The sequence below is a fragment of the Pelophylax lessonae genome (assembly GCF_965119305.1).
Source record: "Pelophylax lessonae genome assembly, chromosome: 7".
NCBI lineage: Eukaryota > Metazoa > Chordata > Amphibia > Anura > Ranidae > Pelophylax > Pelophylax lessonae.
This window is the reverse complement of record NC_138774.1, coordinates 204,032,264-204,049,208: the sequence shown is the minus strand read 5'-3', so window position 1 is coordinate 204,049,208 and position 16,945 is coordinate 204,032,264. Positions and strand designations below refer to the sequence as shown.

At 36.9% G+C, this 16,945-nt stretch overlaps 1 protein-coding gene across 8 annotated transcripts in view; it reads right to left on the bottom strand.

The window, feature by feature from the left end:
• GRIN1 (glutamate ionotropic receptor NMDA type subunit 1) overlaps positions 1-16,945 on the bottom strand; it is a 134,026-nt gene that overhangs the window by 72,506 nt on the left and 44,575 nt on the right. For 6 of the 8 annotated variants that reach the window (XM_082263901.1, XM_082263900.1, XM_082263904.1 and 3 more), the window contains exons 4-5: positions 9,700-9,762; positions 8,749-8,849 (exon numbers count right to left, since the gene is read on the bottom strand). In XM_082263901.1, the coding sequence (XP_082120027.1) occupies positions 8,749-8,849; positions 9,700-9,762 (164 nt within the window). The remainder of the gene's footprint in view (positions 1-8,748; positions 8,850-9,699; positions 9,763-16,945) is intronic. The other 2 variants (XM_082263902.1, XM_082263906.1) reach the window with 1 other exon arrangement.

The window sequence follows — 16,945 nt, the reverse complement described above, 5'->3', positions numbered from 1 at the left end:
TAAAAATGAAAACAAAATGTGTAACTTTTAAATATTTTTGTGGGGAGCAAAGGGAACAGGAGGGAGGACAAAAGGGATGATGGCACAATGCAAACATTTTGTTATTAGGTAAAGAACATTTATAGTAAGTATTTGTCAAAGTCTGTGAAAATGTACGGTATGTACAGTATATCAAACCCTAATGGCAAGGCGTATTGGAGAATGAAACATTTCTTGGACAGTGTTAGAAGCACAAAATTTTATATTTGTCCAAATGATGGTTCAGTTAGTCTGCCTGGAGAATACAGCAATCAATTTAAAGTCTATGGTTTCCTTGAAGAGGTTACATGCTGCATATTAGCGATGAGGGTAGCATTTCTTTCTAGATATGCTTGTAACCTTTGATATTTTTGGAGACCATGATAGATAATAGCTGAAGGTCCCGGGAGCCGCACATCAGAACAAGACCCGCTGTGTATGAACAAGTGGCAGTCTCAGCCTGGACCCCGGTGGGCCATGCCCCCAACACGTTTCACTCCGCCCACTGGAGCTTACTCATGGGGATGGAGACCTACTAGTCTTTCACAATGCTGTGATAAGTGGGAACAAGGCTTTAAAGTGCATGTTATCTCAAACAGAGAATATTTCTTATTTTCTACTATTTTGTCTTTGAAATATACTGAAAGTGTTTTCCACTGAAATTGGAAAAAATATCTGTTGATCATGTCAGAAATTCAGAACTATTTTGTGTTCTGTTCACACTTTCTGTTTTATCCCAAGGAATTGGCCATCCCAGTTCTTATCTTGAGATTACAGAATGCTCATTCTCTATTGTGTGGAGAACAGGATGGGGGGGGGCAAGTTCGAATAGTTTACCAAAAGAAAACTGGGTAGGACTGACAACCGCCAATCCACAAAAATGCTATTTGTGGACAGCCGATAACAGTAAAGGGTATTCGTAAAGGTTAACTAACTCTTTACTGTTTCACCTAAAACCCCCAGAACTGGACCCTACTTAGACATACCACTCATCTAAATGACACCTTTCATCCTTATTGGACCCCCTCAGGTGGACATGTGTTCTCTGTTGAATTATGCCTTTAAATCTCCCTCATGCAGTAGCAGAGTGACGTCAGCAGGGCTCCCCAGGGGTGCTGATGAGTTAGGGGAGGACAGGGGATAATGTTCTGCCAGTCAGCCGAGTGAACAAGCAGTAATGAAAACATGGGGGTGGGGCGAGGGCTGCAGTGAGAGTGGTAGCCTGGGCCAGTGACACATCCTGGATAAAGAGGACTCAGCTGTTTTTTTTTTTGCTTCCCTCTTGTTGCTCCCCCCTCTAACAGCCCACACAGCACATGTACATATCCCTTACCTACAAAGTGGATGAGCAGGTGCCACCACCACTGCCAAAATTCCTTGACTGCCGAGTAGCATTGGCTCATTTATTACTAACTAATAAACCAATACCTTGCCCCCAAAAAGACACTGAAGGTGATTAAGTTGGAAATAGGGCAAGGCCACAGCTTTATTGAACTTTGCAAAAAGTAAAAAACTTTCCAAATGTACCAAACCACAATGCCAGTCACAGTTATACTGTGAGCACCCATAAAACATAAACTCACATAGTCTAAGAGGCCTGTCCTTACCATCAGTGCTAGACAGACATTAGACTGACTCCAGAATTTAACTTGAGGGCATAGCCTATAAAGGAACATCAATTTATGGCAAGGTCAAAACCCCCAATAAAGCGATGACAAAACTTCACAACAGGTGGTAGGGTGGGCAACTCTTGTGACAGCTGAATCTCTTCAGAGCAGTTGGACCTGCCCCATTGTAGCCTTTTCCTAGAGTTCAGGCTCCACCCAGTTACCTCAGGTCTTTGTAGCCAATCCTAACTTCTCTTTTAGGTTCAAGCCCACAGTGATGTCATGCTTCCATCAGTCAAGGCTCCCTTTCCCTAAAGGAGGTTCAAGGTTCTAGGTTCATTCCCTCCACTGTTCACCAAAGACTTTAGTACTGAGCAGTCATGGGATTGGGGATCAGTCATGGGGTTGGGGAGTATATAAAGACCATTATGCAGCTTACAATGGCTGCAGCCTCTTTATTATTAGTATAGATAAGTAACTAGAATTGGACATACAGAGCTGAATCCATAAACCATTTAAATAAATAATTGAACACAGCAGAATAGAAAACAGCCGAGTCACTATGACTCGGGTTAAAATAATAGCAAAACCAGTTAAATAAACTGTCCCCCTTTCTTACTTTGACCAAACCACATACATTTTGGCTGTGGCAAAAGTGATTGGGGGAGGGGATCTGACAGGCAGGAGGTTATGAGGACTGGCAGAGAGTCTGAGACGGAGAGCGTTTAAATAGGGGCTTGAACCCTTCTGGGAAAATTCCCAAGGGTCAGCTGACCCAACTTCTAGAAGATTACTTAAGGTCAGCTGACCTTCCAGAAAATTCCTAAATGTCAGCTGACCTTCCTCGGTCTTAAAGGTCAGCTGACCTGCTCTGTTCTTAAAAGTCAGCTAGTATTATTAGTAGATGACAGAGGCTGACTCCTCCCAGCCTCACAGATGACTGAACTGAGAGATAACGGGGGGGGGGCTTGAACCCGCCCCCTGCTGCCACAATAACTTGATTGGTGGGGGGGTGGGATGAAAACAGGCTCCCCTTTACTTTCATTCTGCTGGCTGTCATAATTGTCCAAATGTCCAGAATCCCTGTCCCTTTGTTTACTTTCATTAGTCGGACGGAGATTCTCCCAGCTGGCTGCACCCAGGATGAGTCATTGGTTGCTAGGACGCTGTTAACAGCATATGTTTCCATATGTCAATCTTCACAGCTAGTTAAATTTGTAGTGCACGGGACTTTCCATCACTTTTACATTATCAATGCAATGTATTCTTGGTGTGAGTCATTGGTTACCGCATTTCCCCCACATATAATGTTGTCACTGTATCAGCAGAATTTAGTGGATAAAAACATAAAAACGCATCTTCTCTGAATCAGTATGTGAAACCTTCCATCCAAAGTCCATGATAGCACATACCCTACATACATAATGTCTAATCTAATGTCACAGTCTATGGCACATGTGTCAAACACAAAGCCTGCAGGCCGAGTCCGGCCCTCCAGGCCATTTCATGTGACCCTTGCACCTGTCTTGCATCTGGTTGAACCTCCTTCATCTCTGCCCCCTTCGTCTCCGCCTCCTCTGGTCTCAGAATTCAGCAGACTCGGCAGTTGACTCCAGCCCTTCTCTTGTCCTCCTCCAGACCCTGCAGTTTCTGCTTCCCAGCTCTGCCCCCAGCAGCACATACCAAGGGAGGGTGGGGAACTCTTGACTTCTGATGGTGGGGGGCTGCAGATAGAATCGGCCCTCTGAGGGCGACCATAATGCTGATGAGGCCATCGATGAAACTGAGTTTGACACCCCTGGTCTATGGATATACTGTATCATTCTTGGCTGTGCTTCATAGATTCATTGGAAACCTTAGTAAAGTCTCATACAGTCACAGGCATTGTCCATGCAAAGTGCAAAAATGGAACGATCTCACTAGCTATGAAAGCAATTAAAGGGTTTGTTCAACTTTACCAGAAAACTGCCTATGCAGATAAGGAACATCTCTAGATTTAAAAAAAAAAAACTGTGCAACTCTGACTTTAGTTGTATAATGCCCTTGCTATAGGTATAGGCCATTTACATACCTCATGAAGCCTGACCCAAATTTCCATAGATGTTGCTAGGATGTTACTAACTGAAGCTTATCTATTACTATTCACCTCCACCATCACAGGAGCAAGCTCTTTCTCTGATTCAAACCCCCTCACATGAGCTTTCTCTCACCGATGCAGTGGCTCTGAGCTCAGAGTTTGAGAGCTCACTCCTGTGATGGTGAAGGTAAACAGTAACAGTTAGGAGTCTCGCTAAGCAATGTCCCAGCAACATCCTGGGAGTTTTCAGGTCAGACTTCATGAGGTACAAAAATGGCCTACACCTAAAGAAAGGGCATTATTCATCTCCAGTCAAAAGTTTTTATCTATAGATGCCCCTTATCTTTATAGCCTGTTTTTCAGTAAAGGCAAACTAATCCTTTATTGTTTCACCTGGAACACCGGAACTGGACCCAACTTAGACCCGCCACATATCAAAATTTTGCATTTTATCCTTATTGGACCCCCTCCGTTAGGCCGGTGTTCCAGGTGAAACATTGATTCTTTTCTGATCAATACAACTACATGCGAACTTTGGCCATTTAACGTCTTTTCTTCTTTGATGTAGTTTATAACGACAGGTAGGGGTGCCTTTCACCACAAACGTTGGCTGTTCACTGTTACCCAAACAGGCAAAATAAATAGGAAATCATTCTAAATTCAGTGGTGGTACTACCAACACTAACCATGACAACCTCATTCTCAGGGTCATGAATCTACCCCCCCCCCCCATCACACACACACACACACACACCTTGTTGGTTTTTAGTATGTTGGCAGCAACACAGTCATTGGTTGTTATGGTGCATCATAACAACCAATGACTCTGTGCAAAAAAAAGTTGTGGAATATAATATTATATTATAAAATCTATACCAGACTGTTATTCTAGATATGGTCTGGTATGCAATTAAGGGGCAACCCTATGCAAAAAAAAAAAAAAAAGCCTGGGGTCCTTCTCAAAACCCAAACCAGACGGTTATCCTAGATATGGGCCTGGTGTGGAATTTAGGGACAACCCCATGGAAAAGAAAGCCTGGGATCCATCCCAAAACCCAAACCAGACCCAGAATGCAGCCTGGCTGGTCAGGAAAGGAGGGCGGGGGCAGCAAGTCTGTATTTTTCCCCCTCCTGAACCATACCAGGCCACATGCCCTCAACATAGAAATAGTACCTTGCCAGGTATTTTATTCTACACTTGTGTGCATGTCATCCGATGCCTTAAAAATGCCTTTGCTTACAAGTAGAATGAAGTTGGCCAGGAAATGTCATTTAGTGGCAAACAGTATTTTTTTATTTCCAAATTTGATTTTTCCTTTATTAAAGGTTATTAGAGGTGCATCATTTCACAAGCAGATTTAAGACATCCCCCAAGCATGGTATTTAAAGAAATTATGCATTTTTAATGTTTTTCTTTAAGCCCTATTAGAAGAGCTGCACCTTTCTGAATAGTAATTTTTAAATTTGTTTGCATTGGCATATGCCCCCCTGGCAGTGCCTAGCTCCTCATGTCCTTTGTTTGACAATGCCTTGCCTAATAGCCTTAAAAATAGAGAGAACACATTTTCTGAGTCCTTTTTGTGTCTTTAATGGGGTTTGAAAAAAAAAAAGGGTTCACGAATCGAACCCAAGCAGATCCACCAATGGCTAGTAATATATAAGAAGGGTATATGCACCGATAAATATTGTATATACACTTGAAAATGATAATATAATGATATTATATTCTGGAGGAGATACTGAATAACCCTAACAAGGGCTTCAATCCATATGTATAGTATTAGCTGCGCATCAAAGCCTGAACGTGCAGGTTTTCTAGTTTGGGAACGTCAGTGGATCTGATAAGTAATATTGGGAGGGAGTGATTGAACTATTGCCCAGACAACAACTGAGGTTTGTTTGTTTTACTTTGAGTACGTCTCCATGATACACTTGTTACGTGCTAAAACTCTCTCACCAGTTTGTATCAGAGTACAAGGTTACAAACGAAAATGTATTAGCTATCAGAAATAACATTTGTGTGAGTTATTTTTCCATTTGATATTAGCTGTGCACTCTATTGTGGCAAGCAATGCCATATGATGAAAGTCTATACATTTTACCTAGTTTAATAACCGCCAAAGTAATTTAGTGGTAATTGCAACAATAAATTCAATGGCTAAACTTCCACTACTAGAACTTGTAGGCACACAAATGCTGGCACCCTAAACTATTCCACTCATTTAGGATCACCTCTCTTATACACAATATTTTTTTAATATTTGTTATTTTAATACTATTATTTACATTTTTTTATTTTTTACATTTTATTTTGACAATGTTTAATAATCTCATATAAGATCACTGTAGTTCTGTTGATCATCAGAAAAAATGTGGAGCTGATAATGATACTTGGAAAAGCCATTACTTTTCCTCTGCCACCAATAACCACCAGGCTACTGTACCTATTGGTAAACCCAGCTCTGATTAGATACATCCCTCCCCCACTCAACCCAATAACAATTTTTGGTTTGACCTATTTTCATGTTAGAAACTTGTTAGCTTGGATGAAGTAGAGCACCATTGGCAGGCTAATCATTCACAATAATCCATTACTCAAATAGAGACATTTTTTGGGTTATTGTTACAACTAAAAGGAGTTGTAAAGTTAGAAGGCTTTTTATCTTAATGCATTCTATTCATTTGGATAAAAAGCCTTCTGGGTGTAGAAGCACCCCCAGCACCCCCTAATACTTACCAGAACCCCTTCTCTATCCAGCGATGTCCACGAGTCATTTGGCCATCCGGCATCCTCTCTACCGATTGGCTCCCATTGGCTCCTGTGGCTGTCAATCAAAGTCAGTTAGCCAATCAGGAGAAAGAGGGGCGGGCCGAACGGTAGCTTCGTGTCTGAATGGACATGCGGAGCTGCAGCCCGGTTCACGTGCCCCCATAGCAAGCTGCTTGCTGTGGGGGCACTCTATGGGAAGGAGGGGCCAGGAGCAGCAATGAGGGACCCAGGAAGAGGAGGATCCGGGCTGCTCTGTTCAATACCATCTGCACAGAGGAGGTAAGTATATTATGTTTATTTTTTTAAAAAAAAGAGACTTTACAATCACTTTAAGGTAAAAAAGTGAACAGCTATTTTTTTCATTGGCTCCCACTACTAAAAAAATGTTAGGCTTCTTAAAATGAACATTCAATTTCATTGAGCAAGAACACAGCTCATTGAAAGTTTAGATTTTCTGAAAAATAGGTTATGTTTTAAAATAGGTGTGATTTATGATGGTATTTGGTAGGATTGATTTACTAAAGGAATAGAGTATGTTGACTTTAACCTACCTGGCAGTATTACTGAGTGTGGCTCGGGGTGGGATTTCACTGCCATAAGCGGTAACCCCGAGCCACACTGGGGGTACCGCCAGGGAGCATCGCTGGATCCTTGTAGAAGGTTACTTACTTTGTCGCCGGGATCCAGCGATGTGTCCCTTCGGCATACAGCAGCCGGATCTTCCGCCCGATGCTTGTGAGCCCCGGCTTCTGTCTCCTGTGACGTGACGCTCACAGGGGGGTGAAACCCGGCGGCAAATTTAAAAAGTAAAAAACACAAGCACACTGATTTCATTACAAAATAAAATAGATTGATATTAGTTTGCCCCCCAGTGCCCTTTCCTGCAATTTTACAGTACTTTATATACATATATATATATATATATATATATATACAGTATATATATATATATATATATATATATATATATATATATATATATATATACACGTACTGTACATCTATATATATATATATATATATGTATATATAATATATGTATACGTATATATATATATATATATATATATACATATATCTGCATATATATATATACTTTAACTTATTTATAGTTATTTATTATATTATAATTTTTGATTTTGCATTTCAAACTTTATCATACCCGAGATGTTATAAAGAAGAACGCACAGTAAAAAAAAATCATATGTAAATAGTTGGTTAGGGCTGCTCGTCCGTAAGAATTACTAGCAAAATAATTGTACCGCTTTCACCACCTAAAATCAGAAAGAATCATACCGCCAGGGAGGTTAAAAGTGAATTTTACTTTGTATCTTGACTTTTCTTTTACCTTAGTGAATGAGGTGAAACAAAGTAAACATTCTCTTTGTAAGGAATTCCCAATTTTGCGCAAGGTAATAAAATAATAACACAGGATTTTTATGTGCATATATTGAATTTGAATGATTTTTCAAATTCAATGAATTTTCTCTTTGCAAAGTATTTTTTTACTTATCTTTGTGAATGAGATGAAGTTGTGCTGACCTATTGTCCTATTATTTTATTTTACCTTTTACATTATTTGATATCCAATGCAAATAGATTTCTCACTTTGTTTCACCCTATTTACAAAGATAGGTGAAAATGTACTTTGACAGTGAAAATGCTCTACTTCTTTAGTAAATCAGGGTCACTAGGTTTGGGTCATGTATTGATGTAGTGTTAGTGGTTTGAACATGTTATAATTTTTTAAAATACACTATCCCATTATGGAACTTTCCCACAATTTAATGTGTTTTCTAGACCGGTAGCAGCATACCCTAAGTATGCATCTCTATGTATCAAGAATAAAAATGTCTTACAATCAAAATGAACAAAGCATTACAAAAATCAGCATCTGAGTAGTTCTAGTAATAAAGGAGAAAAGTAAAATTAACAAGTGAAAATAAATACTTGGCAAGTAAATATTTTTTTCATTAAATTGTACAAAAATTAAAATAAATGTAACTTTGATCGTTTTGGGTAATGCATGCCATTATGTGAATACATTTAAAAAATAAGCAACAATGATGTAAGCATAATATAAAATAAATACATGCAAACATGTTCATTTTTTTTACTAGTTCATACTTTTATTTTATTAATTTTGTAAAAATGGATGCCCACCTTACAGTTTGCACCTAAAAAGTAGACAAAATCTGGAAAGCGAAAGCAATTTCTTTAGTGAACTTAAAACTAACAGCTATTTTCATGCCTTTTTGTAGCAGCCAGGGACCCACCTTGCAGAGAGGATGATTACTCTAGCTTCTAGGCCTTTTGCTTCAGTCAGTAGAGCAGTCACATTTTTGGTTCCAGGCTCAAAATGAAGAACTTTTTCTGCCTGTGATTAGTGTGAGCAAATGGAATTAGGCATCAAATACCTCGCAGAGAGAGAGAGAGAGAGAGAGAGAGACAGAGCCATGCTATCTAGAAAAAAAGGTTAAATAATCTTTGCACAAATAAATTAGACTTAATCTATGTCCAATATTTTCTTTCAATTACTTTTCCTTTTTTTTTTTCTTTTTTTTTTCCTTCGCTTTGATTTTGCACTCTGCATGCAAACTGAAGTCCGCCAAGACCCAAAAAGAAAAAGAAAATATAAAAAGAAGGACGTGCATTTTAAAAGAGAGTAGAAAAAAAAAAGTCTGGAAATGCAATTTTTTAAAAAAAATCCAATGAGTGTTCTCTTCCCAAAATCAAAAAACCAAAAGGAAAAGATCAGAAATGAAAAAAAAAAGAGATAAAAAATGCATTTGTAAACAGAATTGACCTTTGAAGAATAGGTGTTTATCTTATACTGCAAAATTAATCTTCTTAAAAAAAATAAAAATAACAAGTAGAAAAAAAAAACTTGCAGGTTAAATTTACTGGTTCACATGCATTTCTAACAAACTTTAACTGCTGGAGGTGCCCACAATTTAAAATATATTGCTGTAATTATTTTTTGCTGGCCCCTCCAGCATCAAAGGATCAACAAGACTTACTGTAGGGGCAGGCTGAGCACTTACATTTTATCCATTCTCTTGTCCAATCCACTACTGGATTGCACAAAAATAGCAGACAGTCACGGACCACCTAATTTAGGTGGGGGAGGGGGGGGGATAAAATTTAGATTGTATTGTTTTTGGTTTTGGGGTGTCTGTGACTTAGTTAGAACCGGTGGGCTACGTGCATTTTCCATGCATATATACCTTGGGTCCACGCTTGTTGTCATAGGAAAGTTGTTCGAGGTTTTCATAGTTCCTTTTTTTACTCTGATGAATAATGTGCACAGAGAAAATATGTAGACACAGAAGAATATTATAAACAGTTGAATATGGTGTGTAGTAAAGCAATCCAACAACCACCTCATCTCTCCACCTCTGCTAAAGGGTAATAATAACACTGGAGCTTGCAAAACAATCATATGACATGTCAGTGAATGTGTATTTGGTGGCTTTTAAGTAACAGTGCTACCAGGATGCATAAATACAAACTATAACATTTTATATTTATGGCTGAAATGCAGAATGTGCTTATTTGGTGTTTGGAATGTCAAAATGGAAGCTGTAATATGACTTTAACTTTAAATATTAGCTACATATTATTGATCGAAGGTTTATTATTACTTTAAAGATTAGAAATATTTGGGTATTTTTTTTAGATATAATTGCTATAATATGAATACCAATTTAAATGCTTAAATGCTATATATATATATTTATTTATTTATTTATTTATTTATTTTTTGGGGGGGGGGTTATTTTTTTTTTTTTTTGTATAAGAGCATTTTATACAGAGTACTGTATTACAGAGTCAGGTGGGCCATCTAATAAGAAGGCCTAGCACTAGCTATTTACTCTAATTACAAAACTGTGTTGGTATAAGCTTGGGTCAAGGGAGTGGGCATTTCCCTCATTTAGCTGTGAATGTTTATATGGATCTCCTGCTGGTCAGCAGTAGGACTGCATGGAATTTGTATATATATATATATATATATATATATATATATATATATATATATATATATAGATGTATATATATATATATATATATATATATATATATATATACATCTATAAATATATATATATATATACATATATATGGACTGTCATTATTTACTTGATTTTTGCTACCTATAGGCCTTGTTTTACCAAAGGATGTTTACTATACAAAGAATTCCTGGTCATAGGAAAGGAAAAAAAAAAAAAACGTCTTTAGGGCTCTTTCACACGGGCGGTCCGATCAGATCCGCCTGTCAGTTTTTTAGGCGGATCTGATCGGATCCTCCATGCAGCTCTATGGGGCAGCGGATGTCAGCGGAGACACCTCCGCTGACACCCGCTGCCATCCGCATCCGATCCTGTGCGTGAAATCTGGACGGATGGAAACCCTATTTTTCCATCCGTTCAGTAATCGGATCTGATGAGAGCAGACAAGCGGTCCGCTCTCATCCGATCCCCCATAGAGGGCAGCGGGGGCTGAGACACCTCCCTCTCCGCTCTGCAAGCGGAGACGGAGCTGTCATCCGCCAGCTGAGCAACACGGATCCGCCTACGGAGGCGGACCGTGTGAAAGAGCCCTTACTTGTATATGATCAAATGATGGAATTTAGCAGATCTTCGCATCCTTTACTAAGCTAAGGGAAAATTCTCTTGGAAAGTGAAAATTCACTTTGCTAAGTGAATGGCCTATTTGCCTTTCTAAAAATCAACCCTAATATGTCACCAACAGGGGCTGCAGAATGCATGCTTAGGTGTTCTTGACATCATTGACCTGTACCTTTTATCTTCCCAGATGCAAATTACCAGAGTCTTTTTATGTCACATTTTGCCCCTTCAACTAGAACAGAATTGAAGGGTTTGTCAAGATAAATGATATCTCCACTCACTGTGACATATTTAGCAATCATTTATATGAAAACAAATGAATTGTTAATATACTTTCTGATTAATAAGCAATGTCAAGCCTATTACCCTATCATCAAAATTGTATTTAGAATTGAATAATAACAATAAGAGTCAGCAAAAGTAAATGTTTGCTTTTTAATATTCCAAAGTCCTTTGTATTCACTTATCCTATTTAGTCTTTATTTTTCAATGTTTTTTTACCATTATTCTTGAATATTTTAATCAGAAATCTAAGTTATTATAAATTTTGCTCAGTCATTGTATCAAGGTTAACAATTTTTTTGTGTATTTTATTTCTTCTAATTTGGTGTAAAAAATATAATCCTGATACTTCAGCACTTTTTGTGTACCTTGTATATTTTCAATAGTTTTATAATTTTTATTTATTTTTAATAAAAGGATTAACCTGTTTTTGGGTCTGCGCTTTCGTTTTTATTTTTTTATTTTTTTGCTCTTTTACAGTTATATACCGTGGAAACTATCTAATGTAATTGAAAAAATAATGTGTTTGGTTAAAAAGTAAAAGGAGAAGCAAAAGTAATAAATTTGCTGATAGAGTTATATCTACTGTCATAATAAAATAAATGCCATGAGCAGCACTGTGATGTTTACCAGTGTGGCCTTACAGGTCTGTGGTTTTAGGTTTAACTCAAGGCATGTCATTTTTACTTTCTTCCTTGGTTGTGTCATTTTTCTTTTATGGACACTGGTTTCTTAGGACAATACCAAAAAACTTACTCAAGAGTAATAGGTTTCTACTTAAAATCATCTATTTGAAAAAATTAACATAATTCTAAACTCCTGGGGGAACCCAGGAGCCCCTCAAATGGTGGTCAGAAATGCTTCTTAGCACACAGGTAATACCATACGTTAGTATGGGACTCATACTAATACTAAATGGGACTCATACTAAATGGGACTCATACTAAATGGGACTCATACTCATAGTATGTCATGTTCTAATATTAATGGTTCTGTGTTGTCTATAAATAGCTGAAGAATGTGTTGGCGATATATGACTAAATAAAAAAAATATATATTTTTTAATATATGTTGTACTATAGCTTCTCATTACATATATTTAAATATAGATTTACTTTATATTCTAGGCTACATGAGCATTAAATTTAATAGGTCAATTGCCCTAGCAAACGTGAAAATCAATCCAAAATTTTGAGTTTTAAATCACATTTGTTTTTTTTTTTCTTTTCATTGTCACCAGGTACACTGAATAGTTTGAATAGGCATGAACAGAGGCCATGATTAACATAGACATCCAAACACTTGGCCCCTAACAACCATTACTAGGTGATGCTAAGAAGCTGTTGAACTTGTTTTTGTCAGGATTTTCCTGACAAACAAAAAGGTTTTGTTGACCATGTTATCATTGCAGTTTATATTTTTTGTAGTGTGGACTGGAAAATTGCAATGTAAAAAAGTAGGTTAAAAACTTTAGCTATTGGCTTATATGATCTTTTAGAATTATCTTGTACTTGGGTTGATGGAAAAAAAAAAAAGACAAGAAATTGTACGCTTCTTTATTTTTCCATAACATAAAATATTAAAACTTGATTTTTTTGCTTTTGGCAAAAGCTCAAATCAAATTTCCATTCTGCAGTCTTTAAGAATTAGCCCCATCACACCATCTTACATTATTTTTTCTTATTAGTTATTCTGCTATTTATTTTACCATCTCCCCTTGATCCTGTATGACATTTATTGTTACTTATTGTTTTCCTAACAGTATAGGTTATTGGAAATTTGTTAACTTAAAAAATAAATGTATTGGGAGAATATAGAAGCTGACATTTCTTGCCACTATCTGGAAAAAACTAGGTGCCTGGATATCATGGTGATCAAATGGCTTTAATATGTTCTGAGGCCCTGACATGGAATAAGCATATATATCATGAAAGTTAAAGGTTTTCTGATTTAAAGAAGCCATAGGACCAGCTTGACAGCCAAAGAAGTCAGCAATGCTTGCCTCTATATTTTATTCATAAAATATATTCTTTAAATGTTCTTTTTTAACCAATACATCTAAAAAAGTATGATGAGAATTACCGAAAGAATTCTAAACCTATATTAGGGCTATGGGTCTTGTGCTGGAGTAAAATATACATTTGTTTAATGTATCTCTTTACTGTATAAAATCCAGTAAAAGCTACTGCAGATATTCAATTTTTAAAGTTGGTAAAAATGGTGATGGTATGTATTTTAATTATATTTCCCTTGGTTCTGATATAAATTGAGTGTATGTTATAACACAAACAGGAAAGAAGAGAACACTGTGATTTTTTAATTTTTAGTGTTCCTAGTTAAATATATTATTATATTATTCCAAACTTATTCCAGATAAGCTCATTAAAAGGGCAAAGAACAGATCATTCAAACCATAAGCAATCTTCAATAATCATTGACATTAATTTATTAATGAAATCAACAATACCGATAACAAGAAAATGTAAAATTTGCACATCCAGCTCTCAGAGAAAATATATTGACATATCCCCAAAAAATGATTAATTTGAACCATATGATACTAACTTATAAAATTTAGAAATACCAAAATGAAAATGTACAAATAACTAGTCTCTGAAATTATATATAACAACTTTTAATCAACCTTTTTAGTGGCAAAATTATTGATAGGTGAAAAAAGTACAAAAAATGTACAAAAATATAAAAAAGTACAAAAATAGAAATGAAAAGAACTCTTTATTTTTGCCTAATGTGAATGATTACAAAAGTTGTAAATCAGCTCTGGTTTTTATAGTAAGAACTAGGTCATCTAAATCCTTTGTACAATAGTCTGTCCAGCAAAAAAAAATTGAGTTGATCCGAGCAGCAGTTTGCTGCTTTAAAAAGATTTTTGCTAAAATGCAAATAGCTTGTGTGCTCTCCCCCCCAACCCCCCATCCCACCCCCACCTTTCTGAATAGTGCTGTTCAGCAGCTCTGAGGCTGCCAAACTATTTGCCCTTACATAGTATTTGATGTTAATATTCTAAATGAGTAAAGAGTATTCACTACATAAAATAAAAATGAAGCTATGTTAATTTACATCTATCCATCATTTGCTAGAAAATTCTGCTTTTTCCCTTGCATATGATTGGATATCCTGAGTGAACGTGATTAATCTTATATTCCAACATTTACTTTGCTATGCAAACAGCCTCTTATCTTTTATTACATCAACTACACGGAAAATAAATAGGTATTGAAGGCAAGGCTATTTGTCCCAAAAAATGTCAAGCAGCTCCAGGCACAATGCATGGAAATGTTGCAGGTTTTTTTTTTTAAATCCAAATTAGGGCACCCACAGATGTTGGATGAAATTCTAGATGTATATACTGTATGATCCATCAGTGTCAAGAATGTATTGTACAAAGCAAATCTTTAGATATTCATTATGAATAATGCTGGGTAGCATAAACATTGCTTGAATGAAAGATTGTTTGGTCAACAATTCATGTGTGTGTATGCAACTTTAGAGGCTCCTCCTCCAAACTTGGTTACCATGAATAAGTTGATGAATAGGTACCTGGGCAGGAGTACAGAAGTAAAGAACTATGGTGATAGGATTATTGCTCACACTCCAACATTCGTGACTATACTTCACATGTGTGTCACAATCACGGTTTACTTTCACGTGGCAGACCTGTGTGCACGGTTGTGTTTGCATGTGAGCAAGGAGGAAAAGAGGTGCTTTTAAATGTTTTATAATTATTTTTATATATTTTTAAAAAAAAAAAATTTAATGCTTTTTCTAATCAAGTTTATTGCTATGACAAGGGGTGAACAAGCCTATTGCTGTAGCTTTGTGCAGTGACAGGTACTCTTTATAGAGACATCGGGGGTCTAATGGATCCCTAGTGCCCCCTTGCCTTTCAAAGCATCTAATAAAACACAAACTAGTTTGTTCAGAAGCTTCCCTAGCTGTACCGGCCAGAGAAACAGCACTGAAACTGGAAGTGACTAAATCCTTGTGGCTTCAAGCTTTATTAGTGACAGAGGAATCAGGGAATGGATGTTCCTCCATCTCCTCTGTGTGCAGCCAACCAAACTGCCTAGAGTGGTCTCGGGCACCCCAGTGGAACAGGTGAGCCTTGGAATGGCATTTGGAGGCGAGTTCTGTAAAAATGATAGGGCAGCTGTAAAGCCACTCAATCACTTTTACTAGAAAACTGATCACCAGCTGAAGAAAACAGTACCAAGATCAATGCTGCAGCTGCAGCCATGGTTCTGCCATGACTGCTTGCTGCCAAGGCCATATATATGGCCTCTGGGCAACAAGTGGATAAAAAGTAATTTGAGCCCCACCTAAATCAAGGGGTGCTCAGTGCAGACAGACTGGATCCCATACCCACTGCTTATAGGATATATTAAGCAATAATCCCACTGTAAACAAGTGTGTCTGCCTTTTCTGCCAAGTGCACTCCAAAGCAACTCATTAGGGCCATTTTCTGTTGGGATTGCTTGAATCAGACATGACAAAATAACCAAGCACAGCCTCCCCCATTGGGAGTTAAGATTGTCTTCATTTACATTGTATTGTATGTACAATTTATTCTAAGCATGCCCACATTAAGTGTTCCTAGATAATACACTCAATAGTGTAACCAGACTATTACCTAACGATTGTTTAATGTTTACCACTAGACCCAGTACCACCAGTTCAATCTTAAATTATACTAACTAGCAGAATACTGTTATTCTTGTTTTCTTAAATTGGCCAAATGTTACGGCCAGCTTCATAATCAAAAAAAAAAAAATACCCCCCAAAAAAATTGCTCCTAGATAAATACACCAAAAAGTGCTTTCCAGGGCAATAGGTGAATCATGAGCTAAACTCAAACAATTATAACCAGACTCCATCAAAAAATTAGCTAACTTCGAGACAAATGATAACTTCTCTCTGACTGTTTTATTTGTATTATCTCACTAAGTTGTGTCACTTTTTTCTCCCTTTGTGCTGAGTACATTTTTGATTAATAATAGCACTCCATGCTTTTTGATTAATAATAGCATTCCATTCACAATGGTCTACAATTAACAACCTCCTAAATTATGAATTCTTTATTTTTTAATTCTTATTGTTATTATTCTTATTACTTTTTTTATTATTATTATTATCATGATTCACTTGGTCATTTAGACCAAGGTCTTGTTTCTTTACTGAAGTGGTTGATTATAATATTATTATATTATTGATATAATAACTTTTTGGGGATATGACAACCAGATGAGTTTTTTTCCAATTGGATGCATCCATGTATATCCATTTACATGTCTTTTTAATGCGTATTTTATTTCTTCTTAATGCACTCCAGTGCATGTTTTCCTCTTTTTTATTTTGACACTTCAAAAATCTTTATTTTCATTAGGACAATGTGCATTTCAGACAGTTTGGGGTGTTTACAACTTTTGTTGCAAGCACTGGAACTAACCACACTAGTGTGAAGTGGGCCACCGGAATCATGGCACACATACAGTGCAAGGAGTTTGGATGTGGTTTTAAAAAGAACTGGAAAACATCTTTTGTG